General features: G+C 50.3%; 2 protein-coding genes across 2 annotated transcripts in view; one reads left to right on the forward strand and one right to left on the reverse strand.

Moving 5' to 3' along the window:
• Window positions 1-560: 560 nt before the first annotated feature.
• On the reverse strand, window positions 561-11,094 carry PKDREJ (polycystin family receptor for egg jelly). Its single transcript, XM_014343344.6, has one exon. It carries the CDS (start codon window positions 8,909-8,911, stop codon window positions 2,156-2,158), a length of 6,756 nt encoding a protein of 2,251 aa, XP_014198830.4. The 5' UTR covers window positions 8,912-11,094; the 3' UTR covers window positions 561-2,155.
• A 264-nt stretch (window positions 11,095-11,358) lies between these two features.
• Window positions 11,359-19,246, forward strand: part of TTC38 (tetratricopeptide repeat domain 38) — a 28,623-nt gene continuing 20,735 nt past the window's right edge. Inside the window, exons 1-3 of the mRNA XM_003812380.4 lie at window positions 11,359-13,664; window positions 14,106-14,183; window positions 17,910-17,991. Coding sequence (XP_003812428.3) covers window positions 13,632-13,664; window positions 14,106-14,183; window positions 17,910-17,991 — 193 coding nt within the window. The 5' untranslated portion in view covers window positions 11,359-13,631. The remainder of the gene's footprint in view (window positions 13,665-14,105; window positions 14,184-17,909; window positions 17,992-19,246) is intronic.

The following is a 19,246-nucleotide window of genomic DNA, read 5'->3' on the forward strand; positions in this document are numbered from 1 at the left end:
CCCTGGTCGTCACTCAAACCACCTCCAGTGGTTGTTCCTGGGCCTCCAATGACTCCCTACCGCCTCTGCCCACGTGGCCCCTGTGGTTACAACTGTGGCCCTCCCTGACTCATTTGTAATTCATTCTCCCACTGCACAGCTCGGGCTGTGTTGGTGGGAAACCCTTCTCCACCCCTGGTGCTTTCTTCCTGGGAAGGGTGGCCAACTAGGCTACCCTGACCCCGCTTAACCCCTGGGAAGAGGCAGGGACTTCAATGGATTACCAAACTGGAGGAGAAGGCCTGGGAATGCCCACCCACAGACAGCATGTGTCTACCTCGCCCTCCTGCCAGCAGCCTCTGCTGCCTTGAAGGGCAGGCCTCTGCAACTTGCCTGCAACTGGGTCTCGAACTCCCTCATTCTGCAGTTCAGTGGGCAAGTGCATTTGACCCAACTGCAACCAGCCTCTATCAGTAAAAAGTAATCATTTGGACACCTGCTGACGCTTTTTTTCAATCCGTTCAGAAGTCAGGTGGTTAAGAGAGGTGCTATCTCAAGAACATGTGCCCCAGTCGCAACCAGTGGGCCAGTGTGGGCCAGGCCACTCCCATGGCCTTCCCACCAAGGCAGTTAGAAAATCCCCATCTGACTTTTTTTGTTGTTTGTTTTGAGATAGAGTCACGCTCTGTTGCCCAGGCTGGAGTGCAGTGGTGAGATCTCAGCTCACTGCAACTTCTGCCTCCTGGGTTCAAGTGATTCTCCTGCCTCAGCCCCTTGAGTACCTGGACTACAGGTACCCACCACCATGCCCGGCTAATATTTGTATTTTTAGTAGATACGGGGTTTCACCATGTTGGCCAGGCTGGTCTCGAACTCCTGACCTCAAGTGATCCGCCCACCTCGGCCTCCCAAAGTGCTGGGATTACAGGCATGAGCCACTGAGCCCAGCCCCCATGTGACCTTCTGACCCTTGCTAACTGTGTGCAGCCTTGGGTGAATCATGAGACCTTTTCATCTTCCCACCTGGCAACAGGTGAGACAGAACTACATTCTGCCCAGGTCTAGGCATCCCGTTGAAGGAAACGATGGAAGGAATCTACGTGTGTCTGCAGGGGCCTAGTGTGCTATGGCCATTTCAGTGCAGCTGAGGATGATGGACACCGAGGTGTGTACAAAGCAGCCACCCATCTCATTTGGTTGTCCCCCTTTTCTGGGACTCCACTTTGAGGGCAGCAGCTATGTGTGTATATGCCCCTCACACAGAAATCACTGCAAGGCTCAAAGAAGAAATCTCACATTTAATTCTGATAAAGCTTAAAGTGGCATCTACATAAATGAACATGCTTCTGAGTGAAAATAGTACAGCTACCAGCCCTTGTTTCTCTTAAGTAATAAACCACATTTTCCTTATTCCTAAATAGTCCAGCACGCCATGAATAACCAAATGCCCAAATCTTAGATGCATACGTTGCTATATTCAGCATATAGACATATTTCAATGTGAACCCATATGTACCTTTTTGTTGTTTAACAAAACATGTCTCTTGGTCAGAAAATGTTACTGAATTTTACTTTAACTACCAGTAGCTTTAAGAATAAATGAGAAGCACCACATCTGCATTCCCAAGCATGAAGCAAGTCCTGGAACTCCCCACGAGGCCCTAAGCCCAGGGGGAACAAGAGGAGGGGAGCCCTGGTCTACAAAGGGGCCTCCAAGTGAGGCCGAGGAGTTTGGGGCTCTGTCAGGAGCAACAGGCCATTAGCTTACAGCATGGGTCAAGCGCAGAAACACCCAGACAATGCTCCACCCTGGCCAGGTCCCTCTCTCAAATCTGGTTCTCAAAACCAGTGGCTCTGCCTTCTCTAAACTGCAGGCACCAAAGAAACAGGGTTGCCCTTGTACGGGGAGTCACATAACTCCCCTCTAAAGGGAAATCAGTCCAGGAATCCCACACTGTGATCCTGCTGTCTCCCCAGATGCTACACTACACTCCCAACTTTTACACTCCCAAGAGCAGAGGTCAAGATTGGGGATTCTTCCAAATGTAGGGGATGTGCCTTGTGAAGGACATGAGTAGAAAGCATGACTAAGCCACTGACACTCCCTAATCCCCTTAATCCCACAGACTCAGCAGTTGGGGGAACGCTTGCTTGTGACTCATGAAACCATCATTCATCAAACAACAAGGTAAACCATTTTCTTCCCGTTGATGTTTCTGGTCTTCAGCCCCAGATAACGGTGGCTGTTCTTCTCTGGCTGCCCATACAGCATGTCAATAAAGAACTCAGGCTCATCTTTGGCCTTAGATTGCGAGGTCAGAAAGCTGAACATGGTTCTCAGCTTACGGCACAAATAGGTCATTGCTTCCACTTCATCCGATGGCTCCTCATACACGGGCTGCTTCATTCCCTCATGTGCAGACAGAATTACAGCCTGAAATAAGTTGATCAAGACGCAGATCATCACCAGCATGAAAGATGAGAGGAACAGGACCCCTAGAATCCTGTTATTGGAAAATTCAGTGTTCTGGAAAGCTGAGACACAATAGGAAAATACTGTCTGAGTGGAATGAATCAAGTTACTGTAGTTCCATTCATGCTGACCAAACACCAGGTAACCAAAAGCTATGTATACGAAGAAATACACGGACACAACAAATGCCATGTGGCAGATGCCGGGTAGGGCAGCCTGGATGGCCCTCTGAGCCAGGCGCACATCGTAGAAGAATCTGGAATACCTGAGGGTCTTCAAAATTGTCAGAAATAACAGGAAACCCAAAATTATCCTCATAATGTGATCTACCTGAGAAACTGCATGAAAGGGAATGAAGTCTTCCGGGTTCGACAAGTAAAACCGAATTATGCCAGTGGCCAGGAAATGTTTCCTGAGAAAGAGCACAATCAGCACAGTAAATATGCACTTTAAAGCAAAGTTGAGCAAATTATACACACTTCTCACATAGGAGGCTCTTTCTTGCATAATGATACAACCCTCATCAACAACGTAGGCTAAGAAAAAAATGAGAATGGCCACATACAAGTAGATTTCTGCTGAAGCTTTTCTGTCAAAATCAGCAAGTGAAAAAGAGTGCAGAGATACGCTTGTGTTGACAACTCCTAACTGAGAGACTTCAAATATGACCGAAATGCTACAGAACAGATTTATATCTGGATTAAAAGTTGTTAATTCCAAAACCACAGCCCATGTCTTCTCATCCAGCCAATTGCTTTCTTGAAGTTCTTTGAGCCTCCGTGTGGAATTAAACCGCTGCTGTTCTGGAAAAAAATAGAGTGCATATCCTCCAGATCCATAGGTGTGTAGTAGTCCATAGGAATAATATAGCCATTGCGTTCCTTGAGGCTTATAAGTAAATCCATTGGTACTCTCATCTATAGCCTGCTTATCAACTTCATTCCAAAAGCCAGAATAGTTTTTTGTGTCTTCTGGGTCAATGCCATATTTGGGGTGACAATGAATTTCTCTTCTGATGCTGTTTTGCACAAACTTTTCGGCAGGTAGACACATTTTTTCACTAGATTTTGCTCTCACTTGCCTCATCAATGGAAGGCCAAGGATTTTAGACGAGCTTTCAGGAAGAAATGTTGGATTCAGGTCATTGTGTAACAAAGGCAACAGCACGCTGTTTAGCCATCTATAGATGTCTTCCAGCTTAGTCACAGTAGCAAGATCCATAGAGAACCGATCACGAATAAACTGGTTATAGTAAAAGCAGTCAGTGTGACGTAGTAAGACGATAAGGATCAACAGAAGGGCTAGAAAGATAAAGTGAGTTAGAATGTAACTCAGAAACAGGAGTGCTCTTCTCTTGATCCTCTTCTTTCTTTTGAATATTCTGATTTCATCTTCTGTAAGGGGTTGGTACATCCTCGTGCCTCGGATTCGGACGATCTGGTCATGTATCCTCTGCATTTCTTCTGGATGCATACGCATTCCATCCAACCTGATCTCAGTATATTTATACTCGGTTGACCATGAAAGGTTTTTGCAATACTTGGGTTTATTCGTTCTGAAGCCTGACAAGAGTATAATTTTAGATGGCTGCACCAGAAGAACTGACTGACAGAATGAACAAAAAGATGCAAAGAGCCATTCTATTGACTTGTCATAGCCGTAAGTCAGTCCATAAAATACAATGAAGAATGAGGATATGCTAGAAGTAGCAAAAACCAAAAACCATGCAACATAAACACACCACCAAGGTAGGACGATCCGGGGCTTTTTCTTAAGCTGCTGGAGATCCTTTTGGGAAGGGTGCTGTTCGGAATGGACATCCTGATCATCTTCTATGTTGTTACTGGAATTTGTATTTGGCCCGAGGGTCTCCGGGGTCTTGATTTGTGCTTTCCTATGCCTGTGCTTGGGTTTGGAGGTTGCCTTAGGAGAAGCCTTTGGAAGCCTGGGCTTTCCTTTAGATGCAGGTTTTGCAACCTCCCTGGGGTGCACCTTAGCAGTTTCATAAGCATGCCACTTTCTCAAGTATTCTTCCCAGTGCTCACTTGCTTCTGACATTAGAGGATGCTTTTGAGGAGATACCTCATTTAGATCCGCTTGAGGTTTCCTCTGGGAACAGGTGAACAAAAAAGTTATTAATAATTGCACAGGGATTGTAATTAAGACACTTTCAATTCCTATCATCATTGATCTCATGTATTTCCTCTCTCTTGACTCAGTTTGTTCTTGTCTATTTAGATTAAAGAACATAATGTTACAAAGAAGAGAGCTAAGCAACATTGCTAAACAACAGGACAATCTCTGGAGCCTATTGAATGTTTTAGCAACAACACTAGCAAAAATAGAGAACCACATGTGGTTTTTCCGGAGATTACTACTCACATCTATAAAGAAAAAGTCTTTTCTAGTCAGAGGCTCATCTGGATGGGTAACATGAAATGTTCTGTCCAAAGTGGTATCAACAGAAAGCCATTTCTGGCATATGAACAGCCAAATGTGCCTGCTAAACAGATTTTCCACTTTGATTCTACTTAAATACCAGCTAGGCGATCGACCCTCGTTGTTGTGCCACACACGGATGGAATGGATGTCCCCCAAGTCACTTTTTGTCGTTAGGAGGAAAGTGTTGATGCTACCTCGGTAGAGAGTTGTGAAATGTGGATGGCTTAAACAATGCACGTCGCTGGTACTCACAGTTCCTCTAAGTTGCACAAAGACATTGGCCCTGGTCCCAGACCCCCAACGACTTCCTGTAAAAATAGTCACCAAGTAGCATAAATTATCATAAGGATCATTATCTGGTAGAACTATCACATGCCCCCGAAGATGCTGGTCCATTTCATCCCTGTATAAAGCCCAAAAAGCTAGGCCCACGTATAAGAGAATAATGAAAAGCACAGTGAAGAGGGTCACGGGGTTTTGGTGAAGGCTCTTGATGATGTTTAACCGTAGATCCACAGGATTAGGGATCACAATCACCTTGGCCATCACATAGTGGGTATGCAGGTGAATGCCAGTGAGTCCGATTGTGCCCAGCTGCCGCCTAGCCCTTACTGCCTTCTTGCAGATGCAGTGCACCTCATGCCAGCTGGTCTTCTCACCAAGAATGCAGTAACCCTCTCTCCATTCACTCTGGATCCCATACATGTCCAAGCACTGGACGCTGAAAATAGAAATTCTCACTAGCTTGTCATTGAGCTTCATGACAAAACGAGGTGCCTGCAGAACTACAGATACAGTACAGTGGGGAGAGTGGCTGTGCTGAGCTATGAGTTGCAGCAGGGACACAGGGAGGCAGACTACACGGGCCTTCTTCACTGTGCAGGCTGGGTCAAACAGGGCACTCTGGCTGGCAACTGGAGGGATGTCATGAGGCACCAGGAAGGTGGCGACCAGCGCTGTGGGAGTGATCTGACTGCCTGTGTACACCAACACTGTGAACAGCACCATCACTTCTGTTACTATGTGGACCAGAACCTCCCTAAGCACTGTGCTGTCCACTTGAAAGCTAAACCCACCTGTCGTCTTCTTCAAGGACCCATCAACCTCGCTGTTGGGTCCCACTGTGAGATTAAAAGCTGCAAAGGTCAAGTTTTTCCTGACAAGGTACACTTCCGCTACATCAGGTGTGATCTCTAGCACACTACCGTTATCTGCAACTCCTGTCATTCTGAATCCAGACACCTCCACCGAAGTGTTTTCCTGATCATTTAACCAAGGAAAGGGGTCATTTGTGAAATCACAAAACATTGTAGAAACGGGACCATTTGCAGACAGACCAGGAACACTGCTCACATTGAGTGTTGGATAAAAACAATTTCTGCAGTGTTTCTCATTTCTGAAGAGCTGGTTAATACCCCACTTTTCAACTTTCTTGACATACATGTTGAAATTGGGGGTTCTCATTGAGGTGGTTTTGTTCCCTGGCACTTTATTAGCCAGTATTGTGTCTGATAGAGATTCTATTACATAGAAAGGATCTTTAACTACTTGGTGAGGAGAAGTCATTTTAAGAATATTAGACAAACTCATTAGTATTCCAGTACTCACGATTTCTATTTGTTCAGATCGAAAGCGTTTATCTTTTTGCTGATACTCTTGTAGGGCTTGATTTGCTTGCCATACCCTCATGGTGGCACGTTTCTGAGCATCCCAAGTGAATTCAGAGGGTTTCTGGGTTAATTTGGTAATAGTCATGACTACCTGGCCAATTTCTACCAAAGTGCTTACAGGAAGAAGGAAAGACTGATCGATGAGGTGTTTTCGGAGATTGACTCTGTCATCTTGGAGAGGTAATTCAGTTTTCATGTTATTCAAAACGGAAGCTACTATATACAGTAAGTAACCTGCAGGTAAAAAATCCTGCTTTTGAATCAAAGTAGACAGCAATGAACTTGGTCCCACGGTGAAACTGAGTAACTGATTCAACACTGTCTTTGATGAATTTTTGTCAGTGGGAGCCTGTGCGGTGGCATGCAAAGTCACCTGAGAAAAAGCTCCTAGAGAGTCATAGACCTGGGCATATATCTTCAAGCCATATTGACTAGCCAACGTACCAACAGGGAGAAAGGAAGGGGGTGCTGTGGACTGAGGCCCCAAGTACAGGATGGTCCCCAGGGTGTTCTCTTTTACTGAACTGATTTCACCAACACTGTGCAAATCAGAAACAATTATTTTATATGTAAGAGGGACGTGCTTATCCCTAAAATTACTACACTGGACAACAAATTTAGTAATAAGTGCAATTCCTTTAGCTGGATTAATTTTGCATTCTCCGATCTGAGGGCCATGGTTAATAATAAAAGAATGCCTGAAGACCGAGGTCACTCCACTCCAACATGCTAGATACAGAGAAATCGAAAACTCAGCTTCCAAAAAATGCCGAAAAGCAAAAGCTTTTATAGACAGATAAGCACCATTCCTTCCTGTTACAGTTTCCCCCATCCAATCAAATAGCATCTCACCACCTGAAGAAGACAAAATTGACCATTTATAGAAATCACGGCTTGCACAATTTGTGCAATTTAGGAACAAAGAAAATCTATCAGAGACAATGAAGTTTCTCTCACAATTTTCAATACATGTGATGTGTGCTATGGCTTTTGGTCCTTGGAGCACGTGGACCCTCTTATCAGAAAACGCTGTCCTAGAGTCCTTCCGAATCACCATTCTGAAGAAATACACGTGGTCGCCTTTAAGTGTTTCTGGCAAAAGTGTCAGTACAGGGCCCGAGGCCCAGGGCCATTTCAGATTGGCCTGCTCGGGGCGACAGACTTCCTTGCTCCCCAGGTTTATTCGATCCCCGCGGTAGTTTCTGGGATCTGTGGTACAGTACCAAAAGAACTGGAGTCCCTGTAACGGGCTGTCCGCATCTGGGTCCGAGGACGTGGACCCGTCCAGAATCAGCTGCTCTGTGAAATTAGCTGTTATGTTGGCATCGCCAAGCACCACCGCCTGCAGGGAACTCCTGACGATCCAGACATAGACGGCGTCCGAGTCTTTCACCTCGGGCATCTTGGGGTTCCCTGTGGTGATGGACACCGTAAAATTAAACACATACACTCCCCACTGTAACGAATTGCTGGGGATGTGAATGAACAAGGGGCTGTTCCTGATCTCGAGCTGGGGCAGATCCAAGGGCTGCGTCCAGTCGGGCGCCTGACCCACGGCGGGCACGGAGAACACCTGCCAGTACTGGGCGATGGCGCGCGCGGCCGGGCAGTCCAGCTGCACCGAGGCGTTGATGGTGGCCTCCGCCTTCATGCTCAGGCGCACGGGGGCGCCCTTCTGGTCCGTGTTGATCCTCACGCGCTGGATGACGCAGGCGTTTATCTGACAGGACACGGACGACTCGACGGCTCTGTGGCTGGACGAGTTGACGGCCTGCAACATCACGCGCGCGGGGCCGTCTGTGGGGCACTCGGTGCGGGCCACGAAGCCCTGCTGGGGCCGCGGGCCTGGCGCGGCGGAGCGCGGGGAGACGCGGGCCGCGGGGGAGGCCGGGCGGGCGGCGCCGGGTCCGAGCAGCCGCAGGCGGAAGGCCCAGGCCAGGCGCCCGGGCGAGCGCGGCAGCCGCACGGACCACGTCAGGGAGAGGCGGCCTTCGCGCGCGGAGAGCTGCAGGTCGACGAGCGCGGGCGCGGCCGGCCAGGGCAGGCGTTGGGCGCTGAGCAGGACGCGCAAGTCGAGGCAGTACCAGCGCCGCCCGGCCCCGCCACGGGGGAAGCAGAGGCTGCCGCGGCCGCTCAGGACAGCGCCGCCCGCCCGCACCGCGCTGGGCCGCAGACTGAGGAGGGCGCGGCCGCCGCGCACCCCGAGGCCCGGGGCGCCCCTGAGGAGGCCACCGGGCGCCCCGGAGACGGCGGCTTGTGCCCCGCGAGGAGCCGGCGGCAGCGGGAGGCGGCCGACGCTCAGGCTCAGGCCCACGCCCAGAAGGAGGAGAACGGGCCCAGGCCTCATGGCGCCGGCCCAGGAGAAGCTGGGAAAGGCCGCGAGGCGCGCCCAACCGCCACCGGGGTCGCGGGGATAGTGAGGGTCTTGGGGACAGTGGGGGTCTCGGGCGTCGAAGGGCGCTGGCAGAGGGGTCCCAGGGACAGAGTCCCAGAGAGCAGCTGGGACCTCGGAGCTTGGGGTCAGTCGGCACTGGGGACTTCTTGGGTACCTCTTCCCTCTCCGTCCCCAAGTGTGTGCAGGCCCAGGGTCAGGATGGCTCAGGAGGGCAGTTCAGCCCCGTGCAGACCACAGAGCTGACCACGGAGAAGGGGCTTCAGCAGGAACCCTTGGGAAAGCCAGTCACAAAATGGGAGATCAGGAGGGAACTGTGAGATCCCTGGGCGCCCAGGAAGGTCTGATTCTCGGTTTCTTACTTTGGGGTCGCTTTGCTCTTTTCTTTCTAGTTGGTTTGGGGGTTTTGTTTTTTGTTTGTTTGTTTTTTGAGACGGAGTCTCTGTCACCCAGGCTGGAGTGCAATGGCTTGACCTCAAGTGATCCACCCACCTCGGCCTCCCAAAGTGCTGGGATTACAGGCATGAGCCACTGTGTCTGGCCTCATTCTTTAACTCTGTCCATTTTTGCTGTATATTTTGGGACTTGATTGATTGATTGAATGATTTTAGAGACAGGGTCTTTCTCTGTTGCCCAGGCTGGAGTGCAATGGTGCAATCATAGCTCACTGTAACCTTGAACTCCTGGGCTCAAGGAATCCTCCTGCCTCAGCCTCCCATACTACAGGTCTACACCACTACACCTGACTGATTTATTTTTTATTTTTTATTTTTGTAGAGATGGTGTCTTGCTGTGTTTCACAGGCTGGTCTCAAACTCGTGGTCTTAATTGGCCCTCCCCTGTATTAGTCCGTTTTCATGCTGCTGATAAAGACATAATCAAGACTGGGAAGAAAAAGAGGTTTAATTGGACTTACAGTTCCATATGGCTGGGGAGGCCTCAGAATCATGGCAGGAGGCAAAAAGCACTTCTTGCATGGCAGTGGCAAGAGAAAATGAGGAAGACGCAAAAGCGGAAGCCCCTGATAAAAGCATCAGATCTCCTGAGACTTATTCACTACCACAGAACAATATGGGGGAAACTGCCCCTGTGATTCAATTATCTCCCACCCGGTCCCTCCCACAACATGTGGGAATTATGGGACTACAAGATGAGATTTGGGTGGGGACACAGAGCCAAACTATATCATTCCACCCCTGCCAAATCTCATCTCCTCACATTTCAAAACCAATCATGCCTTCCCAACAGTCCTCCAAAGTCTTAACTCATTTCACATTAACTCAAAAGTCCACAGTCCAAAGTCCTGTCTGAGACAAAGGAAGTCGCTTATGCTTATGAGCCTGTAAAATCAAAAGCAACTGGCTGGGCGCAGTGGCTCACGCCTGTAATCCCAGCACTTTGGGAGGCTGAAGCGGGCAGATCACCTGAGCTTGGGAGTTTGAGACCAGCCTGACCAACATGGAGAAACCCCATCTCTACTAAAAATACAAAATTAGCCGGGTGTGGTGGTGCATGCCTGTAATCCCAGCTACTCGGGAGGCTGAGGCAGGAGAATCGCTTGAACCCGGGAAGCAGAGGTTGCGGTGAGCCAAGATCGTGTCATTGCGCTCCAGCCTGGGCAACAGGAACGAAACTCTGTCTCAAAAAACAGAAAAAAAATCAAAAGCAAGTTAGTTATTTCCTAGATACAGTGGGGTACAGACATTGGGTAAAGACAACCATTCCAAATGGGAGAAATTGGCCAAACAAAGGCGTTATAGGGCCCATGAAAGTCTGAAATCCAGTGGGGCAGTCAAATCCTAAAGCTCCAAAATTATCTCCTTTGACTTCATGTCTCAAATCCAGCTCATGCTGATGCAAGAGGTGGGTTCCTATGGTCTTGGGCAGCTCCGCCCCTGTGGCTTTGCAGGGTACAGCCTCCCTCCTGGTTGCCTTCGTGGGCTGGTTTTGAGTGTCTGCAGCTTTTCTAGACTCATGGTGCAAGCTGTTGGTGAGTCTACCATTCTAGGGTCTGGAGGATGGTGGCCCTCTTCTCACAGCTCCACTAGGCGGTGCCCCAGTAGGGACTCTGTGGGGGGGCTCTAACCCTACATTTCCCTTCCACACTGCCCTAGCACAGGTTCTCCATGAGAGCCTTCCCCCTACAGTAAACTTCTGCCTGGCATCCAGGTGTTGCCATATATCTTCTGAAATCTAGGCAGAGGTTCCCAAACCTCAATTCTTGACTTCTGTGCAACTGCAGGCTCAACACCACATGGAAGCTGCCAAGGCTTGGGGCTTGCAACCTCTGAAGCCACAGCCCGAGCTCTACATTGGCCTTTTTTAGCCACAGCTGGAGCAGCTGGGACACAGGGCACCAAATCCCTAGGCTGCACACAGCTTGGGGACCCTGGGCCCAGCCCACAAAACCACTTTTTCCTCCTGGGCCTCCAGGCCTGTGATGGGAGGGGCTGCCATGAAGACGTCTGACATGCCCTGGAGACCTTTTCCCCATTGTCTTGGGGATTAACATTTGGCTGCTTGTTATTTATACAAATTTCTGCAGCTGGTTTGAATTCTCCTCAGAAAATGGAATTTTCTATCACATTTTCAGTCTGCAAATTTTTCAAACTTTTATGCTCTGTTTCCCTTTTAAAACCGAATGCTTTTAACAGCATCCAAGTCATTTCTTGAATGCTTTGCTGCTTAGAAATTTCTTCTGCCAGATACCCTAAATCATCTCTTTCAAGTTCAAAGTCCCACAAATCTCTAGGGCAGGGGCAAAATGCTGCCAGTCTCTTTGCTAAAACATAACAAGCGTCACCTTTGCTCCAGTTCCTCATCTCCATCTGAGACCACCTCAACCTGTACCTTATTGTCCATATCACTATCAGCATTTTGGGCAAAGCCATTCAACAAGTATCTGGGAAGTTCCAAAATTTCCCACATACTCCTGTCTTCTTCTGACCCCTCCAAACTGTTCCAACCTCTGCCCATTACCCAGTTCCAAAGTTGCTTCCACATTTTCAGGTATATTTTTGGCAACACCCCACTCTAATGGTACCAATTTACTGTATTAGTCCATATTAGTACTCAGCTCAAGTGCAAAATTTAAGGGTGGAGGGGCACCAAAAACTCAATAATCAAGACAAATTCTCTTTTATTGAGGTAAAGTTCACATAAAAGTAACCATTTATGGGAGGCTGAGGTGGGAGGATTGCTGGAGCCAGGAGTTGAAGGCTTCAGTGACTTATCATCCCTATCCCCTCAGTCCCTGGTCACCACCAATCTTCTTTCTGTCTCTATGTTTGCGTATTCTGGACATGCATGTAAATGCACTAATACAAGTGTGACCTTTTGTGTCTGCCTCTTCCTTCAGTATGAATGAACCTTGAAAACGCTGTAGGAAAAGTGTGTCTTCTTTGGAGAACTGTCACCTCAAATTCTTTGCCCACTTTAAATTTGGGCTGTTTGTCATTTCACTGTTGAGTTGTAAGAATTCTTTTTTTTTTTTTTGAGACAGAGTCTGGCTCTATTGCCCAGGTTGGAGTGCAGTGGCACAATCTCGGCTTACTCCAACCTCCACTTCCCGGGTTCAAGCGATTCTCCTGCCTCAGTCACCCAAGTAGTTGGGATTACAGGCGTGCACCACCACGCCTGGCTATTTTTGTACTTTTAATAGAGATAAGGTTTCACCATGTTGGCCAGGCTGGTCTTGAACTCCTGACCTCAGGTGATCCACCTGACTCAGCCTCCCAAAGGGCTGGGATTACAGACGTGAGCTGCTGTGCCCGGCCAAGATTTCTTTATGTATTCTGGATTCTAGACTCTTACCCAATATATGATTTACAAATATTTTTTCCCATTGTGTTAATCTTTTCAGTTTCCTGAGTAGTGTCCTTTGATTCAGAAAAGTTTTTAATTTTGACGAAGTCCAACTTATCTATTTTGTTGTTGTTGCTTGTCCTTTTGGTGTTACATCTAAGAATCCATTGCTAAATCCAAGGCCATGAAGATTTACTTCTGTTTTCTTCTAAGAGTTTTATCTTTACAGCTCTCACATAAAACAAATAATACTTCAGTGCAATATTTCAAAAATCAAAACTAATGCAAAAAGTCCATGATGAACAAAATAGCATTTTAAATAAAGGCCAGATCTGCCCGTGCGCTTGGTTTACGCCCTTGATTCGTGCACCCTGGGGCGGGGGCAAATTAAACTAGGGGAGCCCATTGGACTGGGGCTGGTGTGTGGCTGATGGCAGAGTTCAGGCCGGGCCAGACCGGGCCAGTCCAGAGGGAGAAGCCGCTACTGCAGGAGACAGAGCGATTTTTCCGCTGCAAATCCTTGAGAAGGGAGGATGGAGGCGGCGGGACGACCCAGTGAAGCCGGCCCCGAACGCCAAGTGAGTGTGTGCCGTGCGCGCGCGGGTAGCTGCCGACCGCAACGACATAAACTTGAAAGTGACCGCTGTCCCGGAGCTCCCTGCTCCCAAGGGACCCGTCGCGTTGCAGAGTAGTCCGGTCGGGCCTCTGGGGCGGGCCCGGATCCTGGACCAGGGCCAGTCTGTCCGAAACCCACCAGTGAGCTAGCGGGAGAGCGCGGCCGCCGCGCCCCGCCCCTTTCCGCGCCCGCCCCGCCCACTCCCCGGAAGGCCCGGGTGCCCAGAGCTCGCGGTGGACTCCGACCCGGCGCAACATGGCCGCACCCTCGCCTCTGCGCGACTGCCAGGTACACGGAGGCTGCCCCCAACCAGGTCCCCCTCGGGCCCCGGGTCCTGGGGGTGGCCCGGTGCTGGCGGAATAACGGGAGACATGGCCCGGGCGCGGGGCGTGGGGTGAGCCCTGGGCGCACGGGCGCGTCCGTGGCAACGCCTGGAAGGGACCCGAGGCCCTTCTTGTGGAGTCCCCACCGAGGGAAATAAGGGACGCCTGTCAGGGTACTCGGGAGACCCCAAGACCTCCTAAAAAACGTAGCTCACTGGGCATGGCTGGGGACGCAGGGAAGCCCGCAAAGGTAAGGGGCTCCTTGGAACCGGCCCAGGACTGGGAGCCTGAGCCCATTTTACAGATGAGGAAGGTGGAGGTCAGAGGGGCCAGGAGACGTGTGTGTGTTGAAGTTTGAAGGGCTCTTGGAGAGAAGGCACTGCTATTCCCTTCTTGCCGTCTGTAGGCCTGGAAGGATGCGAGGCTCCCGCTCTCCACCACAAGCAACGAAGCCTGCAAGCTGTTCGATGCCACGCTGACCCAGGTATGCCTGCCGAGAGAGGCCGCGGCCCCTTCTGTGGAGGTCTAGGGGAAGGTTTTTTAATTGGGGAAAGCTGTTTTTTTGTTTTGTTTTGTTTTTGAGGCGGAGTCTCGCTCTGTCGCCCAGGCTGGAGTGCAATGGCGCGATCTCGGCTCACTGCAAGCTCCACCTCCCGGGTTCACGCCATTCTCGTCCCTCAGCCTCCCGAGTAGCTGGGACTACAGGCACCCGCCACTGCCCCCGACTAATTTTTTTTGTATTTTTTAGTAGAGACGGGGTTTCACCGTGTTAGCCAGGATGGTCTCGATCTCCTGACCTCGTGATCCCCCCGCCTCGGCCTCCCAAAGTGCTGGGATTACAGGCGTGAGCCACCGCGCCCGGCCATGGGGAAAGCTTTTTAAATTGCGCCATGACCTTAGCAATAGATGGCAGCACATCTGTGCACTTTGTACTGGAGGACGTGGGAGGGTGGGGACATATCTCTGCCCTCCACAGCGTCCTGAAAGGGCCTCTGCACTCGCCCTCCTTCCCCAGGACTCTGAGTGGTGGGTGGACAGCGGTGGGTGCCGTGGGGATGTTTTTTGAGGGTGCTGGCCTTCCCGGGCCTCCCGTTGTGGCCTGCTGAGGGTCTGATGCAGGGCTCGGCTACTTAGGAGGTGGGATCCTGTCCTGGGATGAATCTGTGAGTATACTGCCTTCACCTAGGCTGTGCCAAGACCTTCTGCCACATTACCAGTCATTTCTCTACCAATGAAGGGTCCTATAGTTTTAGAACTAGGAGAAGTCTCAGAAGTAAGATCCAACTAGCTTCCTTGACAGGTGGGGAAACTGAAGCTCAGAGAGTTGAACCTACTTGACTTGAAGGTTGTCCATGAATTACAGGCAGAACCAGGATGAACCTGAGCCTAACTGCAGTGATAGAAACCTAAGCTGACCTTGGCGTGGGTGGTGAGGCCCCTGCATACTGACTTCATCCACGTAACAGGAGGACTCAGGGAGCTCTTAGAAGCCTACGGGCTGAACAAGAGAGGACTGATGGAATGCTGTGAGCTGTGCCATGGGTGCCTCTCCTGTTCCCAGCCTGCCCTGCCAAGGGACTCTGCTGTGGGCATCTGAGTTGTTTGTTTATTTTGTGTTTGACCTGGCTCACTTGCCCTTCCTGTATCTCGCTGGCCTCTGTAGAGTACTCGATTTGTTTTTTGTTTGAGACGGAGTCTTGCCCTGTCACCCAGGCTGGAGTGCAATGGCGCAGTCTTGACTCACTGCAAACTCCGCCTCTCGGGTTCAAGCGATTGCCCTGCCTCAGCCTCCGAAGTAGCTGGGATTATAGGCACGCACCATCATACCCAGCTGATTTTTTGTATCTTTAGTAGAGACGGGGTTTCACCATGTTGGTCAGGATGGTCACAAACTCCTGACCTTGTGATTCCCCTGCCTTGGCCTCTCAAAGTGCTGGGATTACAGGCGTGAGCCACTGTGCCGGGCCCCTAGTACTCAGTTTGTTACACACCACATCCCCAATCAGTGGCAGCTCATCCTCCCAGCCTGGGTATATTTTGTCCCGTGTATTGGTGTCTCTGTGCTGTCCTGTGTTAGAACTTGGCTTCTTTAAATCTCTGTGCCAACCCTCCTGTATCTTGTCAAAATGCTTGCGTAGCCTATAGTCTCAGCTATTTGGGAGGCTGAGGCAGGGGGATTGCTTGAGCCTGGGCGGTTGAGACTGAAGTGAGCTGTGATTGTGCCACTGTACTGCAGCCTGGGCAACAGAGCGAACCCTGTCTTAAAAAAAAAATACACGTACTAATTCTGTGTAGATGTAGGTTAGACAGCTGAAAGGGCATATTTTAAAATCTAATGTGTGATTATAGGTCTAGGACTTTTTTTAAAACAGGCATTTGAGTAAAGGACCAGGTACAAATACAGCAAATTGTTAAAAATGATGATGTGCTGGGTGCGGTGACTCACGCCTGTAATCCCAGCACTTTGGGAGGCTGAGGCAGGTGGATCATCTGAGGTCAGGAGTTCAACACCAGCCTGGCCAACATGGTGAAACCCCGTCTCTACTAAAAATACAAAAAAATTAGCCGGGCATGGTGGCATGGGCCTGTAATCCCAGCTACTCGGGAGGCTGAGGCAGAGGAATTCGTGAACCAGGGAGGTGGAGGTTGTAGTGAGCTGAGATAGTGCCACTGCCTTCCAGCCTGGGTGACAGGGCAAGACTCCATCTCAAAAAAGAGGAAAAAAAAATTAGCCGGGCGCAGTGGTGCACACCTGTAATCCCAGCTACTAAGGAGGGATTCTCCTACCAAGGCAGGAGAATTGCTTGAACCCTGGAGGCAGAGGTTGCAGTGAGCCAAGATCGTGCCATTGCACTCCAGCCTGGGTGACAGGGCAAGATTCTGTCTCAATTAAAAAAAAAATGATAAAATGAGATTTGGGTAAGTTTTATCTTTCAGCTTTTGTGTCTTTCTAACTCTGTAAAATAAATGTTTTCTGTGAATATTTTTAAAACGAATGAATAAGAAGCAGGAATATTCCTATCGTGACCAACTTCAAGTCTCCTCTTAGGGCAGAAGAAGCCGATGTGGAGCAGGTCACCTGTCAGGAGGAACCTGCCTTTTCTTTCTTTTCTTTTTTCTTTTTTTTCTTTTTTGAGACAGAGTCTCACTCTGTCGCCCAGGCTGGAGTGCAGTGGCGCCTGGGTTCACGCCATTCTCCTGCCTCAGCCTCCCGAGTAGCTGGGATTACAGGCGCCCACCAACACAACCGGCTGATTTTTTGTATCTTTAGTAGAGACGGGGGTTTCACCGTGTTAGCCAAGATGGTCTCGATCTCCTGACCTCATGATCCGCCCACCTCGGCCTCCCAAAGTGCTGGGCTTACAGGCATGAGCCACCACGCCTGGCCTTTTTTTTTCCTTTTCTCTGTCACCCAGGCTGGGGTGCAGTGGCACGATCTCAGCTCACTGCAACCTCTACTTCCCAGGTTCAGGCGATTCTCCTGTCTCAGCCACCCAAGTCTCAGCCGCCCAAGTTGCTAGGACTACAGACACGTGCCACCACGCCTGACTAATTTTTGTATTATTTGTAGAGACAGAGTTTCGCCATGTTGGCCAGGCTGGTCTCAAACTCCTGCCCTCAAGTGATCCACCCGCCTCAGTCTTCCAAAGTACTGGGATTACAGGCGTGAGCCATCGCACCCAGCCAGAACCTGCCTTTTGATGTTTCTTTTTTGGAAATGCAGCATCCCTAGCCCTAGAAAGTGTGCCTTGGGTGATGTGTATTTCATTTCTTCGTATGAAGAAAGTTATCAGCCAGGTTATGCCTTCTTTGGGTTAGAGTCCAGAAAATACTCAGTGTTCTACAAAGAAAAACAAATCTGGATTTATTTTTATTTTTTGTTTTTTGAGACAGTCTCTCTCTGCCATCCAGGCTGGAGTGCAGTGGCACAATCTTGGCTCATTGCAACCTCAGCCCCCGGGTTCAAGTGATTCTCATGCCTCTGCCTACCAAGTGGCTGGGACTACAGGCATGCACCACCACGCCCCACTGATTTTTCTATTTTTAGTAGAGATGGGGTTTTACCATGTTGGTCAGGCTGGTCTCGAACTCCTGACCTCAGATGTTCTGCCCGCCTCGGCCTCCCAAAGTGTAAACCTGGATTTAGAGCCACCTTTGTTAGAATGATCCAAGGGCTCCATGAGGACTTGTTTTGCTTTTCCCATTTCAGTATGTAAAATGGACCAATGACAAGAGTCTCGGTGGCATCGAGGGCTGCCTGTCAAAGCTGAAAGCAGCAGATCCAACCTTTGGTGAGTAACGCCTTCCCTGGGTGGAGGAGCCCCGCTTCGCACATCCAGCCCCTCTCTCTTTCCTTTACCACAGGGACACAGTTGGGATGGGGAAGGCAGGTTGGGTGGCAGCAACCAGGGTGGCATTTGCACAGAGGGAGAGAAGATGACAGCTGCCTTTGTGTCTGGAAAAACAGTCACTCCCATAAAGATGCCAGGTTCTAATAGAAGGCATTTTTCTCATCTTTTCTTTAATTACCATCAATTCGGGAATGAAGATGCTGATCTCATTTCTCAGATGAGGAAACTGAGGGTTGGCAAGAGTAAGACTGTACTTAAAGCCACCCAGCTGGTGGTTGACACCTGGGATTAGATAAAGCTTCCTGAATCCAAGGCCCAGACCCCTGGAACATGAGAGGTGGCTGCTGCAGCCTCCGTCAGGGGACCAGTGAGGCCTCATCCAGAGTGGCCAGGGTGAGGTGGTGACAGAGGCCGGCATCCAGGCAAGCCACGTGTACAGCGGGCATGGGGAAGCCAGCACAGTGCATTGCGGGTGGGTGGTCCCACGGTGCGGCAAGGTTCCGGGCCTGGGAGAAGGTCTGATGAGGGGACAGGGCTCTTGTCAGTGCGGCAGGGACACCCTTCTCACCCTGCTGCAGCCTAGTCAGACTTAAGGCAGGGGACTTGTACTGCCCTGGAGAAGACAAACAAGGAAATAACTGGGGGAGGACGGGGGAGCCAAACCCAGTCATGGGGAGCCAGGAGCCAGGGGTGGGCTCGGACTCTCTGAGCAGACCTTGAGCCCTGATCAGGGGGCTTCGACCACCTGAATCATCAGCTGGGCTGGGCTGGGCTGGGCTCGACCATCGGAATCACCAGCTGTTTTCCAGGGTCCACATGGGTGGGCCTAGCACACTATGGTTGGGTCCTGGGTCCCAGGCCTGAGCCAGTGACCAAGTTCCAAATGCCAGTGGACACCCTGGCTCTCCCACAGTGGGGCCTGGGGGCCTGCACTCCTGCCAGCAAGGCTGCTGCGAGGGCCACAAGGCACTCACCCCCACCCTAACTTTTAGCATGTGTGAGCAGCACAGATGGGATCATGACTTCTGTGCTCCGGGGCCTCCTTGGTCCAGCCCCTTATGAGCAGCATCCACTGATGCCTCCCGGGAGCCGTGTGCTGGCTGTGGCGATAGTGTCAGCTGATGAGCCTGCAGGCAGCCTCTAAGTGGCTCATCCATTGAAGGGGGAAGGTGCTTTAGACACTGGCACTCAGCAG

The sequence above is a fragment of the Pan paniscus genome, chromosome 23 (genome assembly GCF_029289425.2).
Source record: "Pan paniscus chromosome 23, NHGRI_mPanPan1-v2.0_pri, whole genome shotgun sequence".
NCBI lineage: Eukaryota > Metazoa > Chordata > Mammalia > Primates > Hominidae > Pan > Pan paniscus.